The sequence below is a fragment of the Eimeria acervulina genome, genomic scaffold, assembly GCF_000499425.1.
Source record: "Eimeria acervulina Houghton genomic scaffold, Eah_scaff503, whole genome shotgun sequence".
NCBI classification, from domain to species: domain Eukaryota; phylum Apicomplexa; class Conoidasida; order Eucoccidiorida; family Eimeriidae; genus Eimeria; species Eimeria acervulina.
In genome coordinates this window covers 12636-19799 of record NW_013549759.1, presented here as the reverse complement: position 1 = coordinate 19799, position 7164 = coordinate 12636, and the positions used below count along the sequence as shown (strand labels likewise).

Here is a 7164-nt window from a genome sequence, read left to right as displayed (position 1 = left end):
ATATATATATATATATATATATATATTATGTAAACATATATATATGCATATATATTTATGTGTAAATATATAAAAATATATTACATAAAATATAATTCGTTGTTCGTCCGCTACTGCAGCAGCAGCAGCAGCAGCGAGAAACTGCAGCAGCAGCAGCTGCAGCCTCAGCAAGTGTAACAGCCTCAGCAACTGCAGCAGCCTCAGCAATTGCAGCAGCAGCGGCTGGTGCTGCTGTAGCAGTTGCTGCAGCAAGGGCAACTGCAGCAGCCCAAGCAATTGCAGCAGCCTCAGCAACTCCAGCAGCAGCACCAGCTGCTGCTGCTGCTGCTGCTGCAGCTGCAGCTGCTGCAGCAGGAGACAGCAATTAGAATCCAACGCGAGCGAGACGGTGGTCTGTTTTGGGGTCAGCAGTTAAGAGCTGCATGCGCTCAATTGCTTCAGTAATGCTGTCTTGTGTTTGCTGCAGCTGCTGCAGGTGCAGCAGCCGCAGCGCAGCAGCAAACTGCTGCTCTCCCTCACCCCGAATACCGCAACTCATAACAGCAGCACCGGGGGGCCCCAGCAGCAGCGGCAGCTGCAGCAGCAAACGCCGCTTCTTCTCACAAGACAAGGGCTCCTCCGATGCTGCTGTCCCTCCCGTTGCTGCTGCTGCAGCAGCAGCAGCAGTCCGAGCCTCCACTGCCTGCAGCAGCAGCAGCAACAGCAACAGCAACAGCGCGATGAAGCAGCAATATGAAACTGCCGATGCTGCTGGAAGACGTGATGTTGTATACAAAGTGCCGCAGTAGCAACAACCAAAAACGCAGCAGCAGCAGCAACAACAGCAGTAGCAGCAGCAATAGCAGCAGCAGCAGCAGCAGCACCTGAAGAGCAGCAAGTGCCTCCGCAAGAGAAGCGTCTGACGGCAGCGGCGGCAGCTGCAAACTTTTTAGAGCCGCAGCAAGAGGCTCCTGTATTGCTGTCAGTGTCTCCGTAGCGTTGGCTTCCTGTTGTTGTTGCTGCTGCTGCTGCTGTTGTTGTTGTTGCTGCTGCTGCTGCTGCTGCTGGGAGTCACTGGAGTCGGCGCCCTTTAAGGCGCCTTCTGCAGACAAAAACAAAAAAGCAGCAGCAGTCCCCACAGCATGCTGCGCTGCTGCAGCAACAGCTACAGCAGCAAGACACACGCTGCTGCTGCTGCTGCTACTCCTACTACTGGAGATAAAGGCCAGGCAGTGCAGCAGCAGCAGCCTCAGCAGCACCAACAGCAGCTACAGCAGCGGCAACAGCAGCAGCACCGTTCTTGTGCCTAAAGGGACGTTAGCAAAGAGGGGCTGCAGCAGCTGCAAGAGCACCAGCAGCAACAGCAGCCGCAGCAGCAGCAGCAGCAGCAGACCTGCAACAGAGTCTTCATAATGCAGCTTTAGTGCTGTCTGCACCAGCAGCCGCAGCAACTCCAAGCGGGTTGCCGGAGTGTCTTTTAAAGGCTTTGTTATCCTCAGCCCCACATCATCTAAATACTAAGACAAACAAAACAAACAAAAATATAAAAATCCTATAGAGAGACAGCAGCAAAAGCAACAGCAGCAAAAGCAACAGCAGCAAAAGCAACAGCAGCAACAGCAGCAGCAACAGCAGCAAAAGCAGCAACAGCAACAGCAGCAAAAGCAACAGCAATAGCAGCAGACGCAACAGCAACAACAGCAACAGCAGAATCAACAGCAGAAACAAGCGCAGCAGCAGCAACAGCAGCATCAACAGCAGAAACAAGAGCAGCAGCAGCAGCAGCAGCAGCAGCAGGATTGTTGCTGTTGCTGCGTACCTGTGTGAATGTCTGCCACCACGTATGTTGGTTTGCTGCAGTGAGGAGGAGTCTGTCTCTTCTTTGCTGCCTTGTGAGACAGCGAATAAAACCCTCTTCTAGCCACAGCACAAGCTCTTCAAACTGCGGTGTATGCACGCCTACAGGCAGCGGACACTGCAGCACCCTCAGCCTCCTCTTAATACTAGTCGGAATAACAACCCCACCTGCTGCTGCAGCAGCAGCAGCAGCAGCAGCAGCAGCAGCAGCAGGAGCCCCTGCTGCTCCTCCTGATGCAGCAGGTGCTGCTGCAGGTTCAGGCGCAAACTCGCGCTTCCACGCTGCAGGCGGCATTGGAGCTGCAGCAACAGCAGCAGCAACAGCAGCAGCAGCTAGCTGTTAAAAAAAGCTGTAACAAAATATTATTAACTGTACGTACACCTCCAGCACACTTCAACCGATCCACCTCAAACCCTAAACCCTAAACCCTAAACCCTAAACCGTAGGGCTGCTGCTGCACGGGGTAGGCAGAAGACACTCTAAAGGAGACATTTATTTCTTATTGTTCTACACCTTACAACTCTTAGCAGCAGCAGCAGCAGCAGCTGCTGCTGCTGCTGCTGCTGCCGAGCCCTCACGGGCGGGCCCCCCAAGCAGAAGCCATCGACTTTTTAATTTTATTTTATAAAATAAAATTTGTTTATTATATTTATTTATTTATTTATTTATTTATTTATTTATTTATTTATTTATTTATTTATTTTTATTGCGTTTGTTTTTCTGCTGCTTCTCAAAGCATGCACATGCAGAGGGCATAGCTATTATTATGTTTATTTTCTTATTATTATTTTATTATTATTATTTTATTATTATTATTATATTATTGTAATTTATATTAGTATATGTTATTACGTTATATTTCTACATTTGTTTTTATCCGTTTATTAACATATTTATATTTGTTTTTGTATGTGCGTTTTTTGTCTTTGTTTGTATTTATTTTTGCTAATAATAATATTATTATTATTTTGTTGATAATAATAATAATAATAATAATAATAATAATATTATTATTATTATTATTATTATAGTGTATTATTATATTATATGTATTTCTTTTTTATTTATATTGATAGTAAATCTGTTTTTGTTTGTTTTGCAATGTGCTATTTTTTGTTTTATTGTTTTTTGTTTTTATATTTTGTTTATTAATTAATAAATTTTCATTTGTTCATCTTCCTACTTGTCTTTGTTTATTTTCATAGGTGCCTATACACCCTAGAGAGCTGCCTATACACCCTAGAGAGCTGCCTATACACCCTAGAGAGCTGCCTATACACCCTAGAGAGCTGCCTATACACCATACAGCTGCCTATACACCCTAGAGAGCGGTCTATACACCTTAGAGAGCTGCCTATACACCCTAGAGAGCTGCCTATACACCTTAGAGATGCTTATACACCGCGCCAATGTAACAACAAATGAATAACTGAGTCATTTGGGTCTGCTGCATCTCGCGGCAGCAGCCTGTCTATGCTGGCAGCACTGCGCTATATCTGCAGGTCCGCTGCTCCTGCTGCTGCTGCTGCTGCTGCCGCAGCAGCACAGTGTCTTTAAAAAGCAGCAACGTATTTTCGCAGCAGCTGGGCAGGGCCCCTGCTGCAGCAGTGCTGCAGCAGCGCAGCACGAAAAGAAAAGAAACAAATTTATTAAGGGGGGTGCAACGATATATTACGGCGCTTGCTGCTTATTCAGCAGCAGCAGCAGCAGCAGCAACACCTGGCGCTGCAGCTGCTGCGGTGGGGGGTGGTTGTCTAGGCCTGGGGGGATACAAGGGGTGTAGTTGCTGCAGCTGTTGCTGCTGCTGTTACAGCTGCTGTTGCAGCTGCTGTTGCAGCTGCTGTTTCTGGTTCTGCGGCTGTGAGTGCTGCATTAGTCTCTGCAGCATCCGCAGCTGCAGGCTCTGCAGCAACAGCAGCAGCAGCAGCAGCAGCAGCAGCAGCAGGATCTGACCCCTTTGGCTGTGTGTGTTGTTTGCTGCTGGCGGAAGCAAAGATATGTTTGTCTTCCTGTTCACAAACTTTTCTCTGTTTCTGCTGCCTTGTTCCCATCAGCATCTGCTGCTGCTGCTGCTGCTGCTGCTGCTGTTGCTGCTGGTTGCTGGTGCTGTCTGCTGCAGCAGCATCTGGAGAGCCGAGTATACATAGAGCATCAAGCAGCAGCAGCTGATATTCCCGAGGCAGCTCACTAGGCCTCTTGTTGCAGCGAATACAATGACAAAATAACCGCAGATAAGGTAGCAGCATCTCTGAGACAACTGCCTCTGCTTCTGGCTGCTTTGTTTGTACAGCTAGAAGAGCAAAAGAAGAAAACAATTCGAGCTGCACATACACCGCACGACTCCACCGATGCACCTCAGCAGACAGCTCTTCATCGCCATCAAACATCATCTCTGAAGTTAAAATTCTGCTAATACATTGCTGCAGATCGATAAGTATATGACAGACAGCACTCCTCATTACCTCCACACTGCTGCTGCTGCTGCTGATGCTGCTGCTCATGCTGCTGCTGATGGTGGTAGGGGTAGTTGTGGACGTGCTACTGCTGCTGCTGCCGCTGCTGCTGCTGCGCCCTTGGGGAGATAATAAGCAGCAAATATCACCCGAAACACTGTCGTATGCAGCAGCAGCACCACCACCAACACCACCTGCTGCAGCAGCAACGCTACGCTTCCTGCTGCTGCTGTGGCCCCATATTTCGCTGCTGCCTGCTGCTGCAGCTCCAGCAGCAGCAGCAGACACCACAGCTGCAGCAGGAGACGCAGAAGGACTCGGCGTTGATGCGCAAGTGCTCGTCGAGTAAGTAGGAGACACTGCAGCAGCAGCAGCAGCTGCTGCTGCTGCTGCTCCAGCTTGGCCTACTGCTGCTGCCGTTATCCCGTGATCGAACAGAGCCTGCAGCAGCAAATGCACACATAGACAAGGAGACTGAACCCCTATAAACCACAGCAAAGACAGCAGCAGCAGCAAAGACAGCAGCAGCAGCAAAGACAGCAGCAGCAGCAGCTGCAGCAGCAACAACAGCAGCACAGGAGTACAGCATGCGATTTTCCATAGTAGCAGCAAGTGCAGCACAGCAGCAGCAGCAGGGCAAGCATTAGTAGGGAGTGTGTTGACTGACATGAAGTCTGTTATTGTTGCTGCTGCTGTTGCTGCTGCTGCTGCTGCTGCTGCTGCTTGCTTTGCAGCGGCGGAAGGCTGCATCTGTTTGTGCTGCTGCTCGTCGCTTGTCTCTCCACTCTACTGCTTTTTCTCGAGCTACTCGGAAGCCAAACTTGCGTATTGGGAATGTCTTTAAGATACGAGGGGCCCCCTCTGAGGGGCCCCCCCTCTGTCCCTTTATTCCTGCTGCTGCTGCTGCTGCTGCTGCTGCTGATGCTGCTGCTGATGCAGTTGTTGCTGCTGCAGTCGTTGGTGCCCCAGTTGGTTCTGTCTTTTCAACAGCACTGGTCGTTCCTGCTGCTGCTGCTGCTGTTGCTGTTGCAGTTGCAGTTGCTGCTGCTGCTGTTTCTTCTTCTGCTGCTAAGACAACCCACGCCTTGATCGCCTCCATCCACTGCACCTGCGGCTCTACAGGCAGCTGCGCTACCCTTTCTAAGTAATCTACTCGTCCGCTGGCCCCACAGTAGACAGCATTTGCTGCTGCTGCTGCTGCTGCTGTTGCTGCTGCTGCTGATGTTGGTGGGGTTGCCGGTGCTCCTAATGCTGCTCCTGCTGCTCCTGTGGGAAGGCGGCTATTAGCAAGTCGCGACTCTGCTGCTGCTTCTGCGGCTGCTGCCTGGCCCTCTGGGTTGCTGCTGCTGCTGCTGTTGCTGCTGCTGCTGCAGTTGGCTGCTGTGTGAGCGTCCGCCGTGGGATGGGCCGCTGCAGCAGCAGCAGCAGCTGCTGCTGCTGCTGCTTCTCTTTCCTCCATTTGCTGTATCTGTTCAAGAGCTTTCTCAAGTCGTGCATTAGCAGCATCATAATGTGCCTCTGCATGCGATAGATGAGGTTTGATAGCTGCTGCTGCTGCTGCTGCTGCTGAATCAGCAGCAGCAGCAGATGCGGCAGTATTAGAAGAGCTATGTGTATGTTCAGACAGTGGGAATTGGTGTAGATGATGCTGCTGGTGCTGATGCTGCTGCTGCAGCAATATCTTTCTTTTGCGTTGCTGCTGCAGCGCTTCTGCTGCTTTTTTTCTTGTTAACAAAGCTAATTGATGAGCTCGTCTAAAGCCGTGTTTATTAACTGTAAAATATCTAATAACCCTTCGGCCTCCCTCGTGCCAGAAGGCCCTCCAGATGCGTCGTGCCCCGTCATAGTACACCCCAGGAACCTTAACTACTTCTCGAGCAAGTGCTGCTAATGCTTCTCCTTCTGCTGCTGCTGCTGCTCCTCCTGATGATGATGATGATGATGATGATGTTGCTGCTGCTGCTGCTGCGGATGTGGAAGTGGGTGTGGGGCTGGGGGTCGATGTTCCTGCTGCTGAGGAAGATGATGATGATGATGCTGCTGCTGCTGCTGCTGCTGCTGTCTGGCTGCAATTTAAACTCGCAGATGTACATTCCCCTGCTGCTGCTGCTGCTGCTGTTGCTGCTGCACCTGGGGTTTGTGTCTTGACCTCTGGAAAGGGCCCTGGGGGTGCGATGTGCTGCTGCTGCAGCGGCACCGCATGCAGCTGCTGCTGCTGCTGCAGTTGCTGCTGCTGCTGCTGTTCTTGCGTTTCTGCTTTAACTCCTCTATCTTCAAGTATGGTTCTCCCAAGCGTCGCACCCACATGCTGCTGCTGCTGCTGCTGCTGTTGCTGTTGTTGCTGCTGCTGCTGCTGCTGCTGCTGCATCTGCTGCTGCGCTTTAACCTTCTTCCTCTCCAAAGCCCTCTCTTTTGTTTCTGTTGCGAGCTGCAGCGCGTAGTCATGACCAAACTTAACAGCAGAAAAATATCTAAACCTTCGCTTCCCTGTCTCAGCACAAACCCACGACGCTCTCCAGCAGTTTTGCTGCGGGTCAAACCAAACCCCACTATACTTCTTAGGTAGGGGGCCCCCCCCGGGGCCCCCGGGGGCCCCCCCTCCTGAGGCCCCCCCAGGGGCCCCCCCGGGGGCCCCTCCGGTGGCCCCCCCAGCCGAAGCCCCTCCAGGGGGCCCCCCTATTGAGGGTACCCCTAGGGGGGCCCCCCCAGCTGAGGTAACAACATTAGTAGGGGGGCCCCCTGGGGGGCCCCCAGAAGATATAACAGATAGGGGGCCCCCAGAAGAAGAGGGGGCCCCAACTGGTACAACAGAGGGATGGCAGGAGGCTCCTGCTGTACGCGCTAGGCTCTTTAAGGGGTTGGCACCCCCTACAT

The 7164-nt window shown here is 51.4% G+C and overlaps 2 protein-coding genes across 2 annotated transcripts in view; both read right to left on the bottom strand.

Moving 5' to 3' along the window:
• Window positions 1–364: 364 nt before the first annotated feature.
• On the bottom strand, window positions 365–2131 carry EAH_00040810 (hypothetical protein, conserved; the record flags this gene model as incomplete). Its single annotated transcript, XM_013395212.1, has 4 exons — window positions 365–682; window positions 864–1081; window positions 1373–1496; window positions 1799–2131. 4 exons carry the CDS (start codon window positions 2129–2131, stop codon window positions 365–367), a joined length of 993 nt encoding a protein of 330 aa, XP_013250666.1.
• Window positions 2132–3591: 1460 nt separating this feature from the next.
• Window positions 3592–7164, bottom strand: part of EAH_00040800 (hypothetical protein, conserved) — a gene marked incomplete at both ends in the record, with an annotated part of 12145 nt that continues 8572 nt past the window's right edge. The window contains 2 exons of the mRNA XM_013395211.1: window positions 3592–4731; window positions 4958–7158. Coding sequence (XP_013250665.1) covers window positions 3592–4731; window positions 4958–7158 — 3341 coding nt within the window. The remainder of the gene's footprint in view (window positions 4732–4957; window positions 7159–7164) is intronic.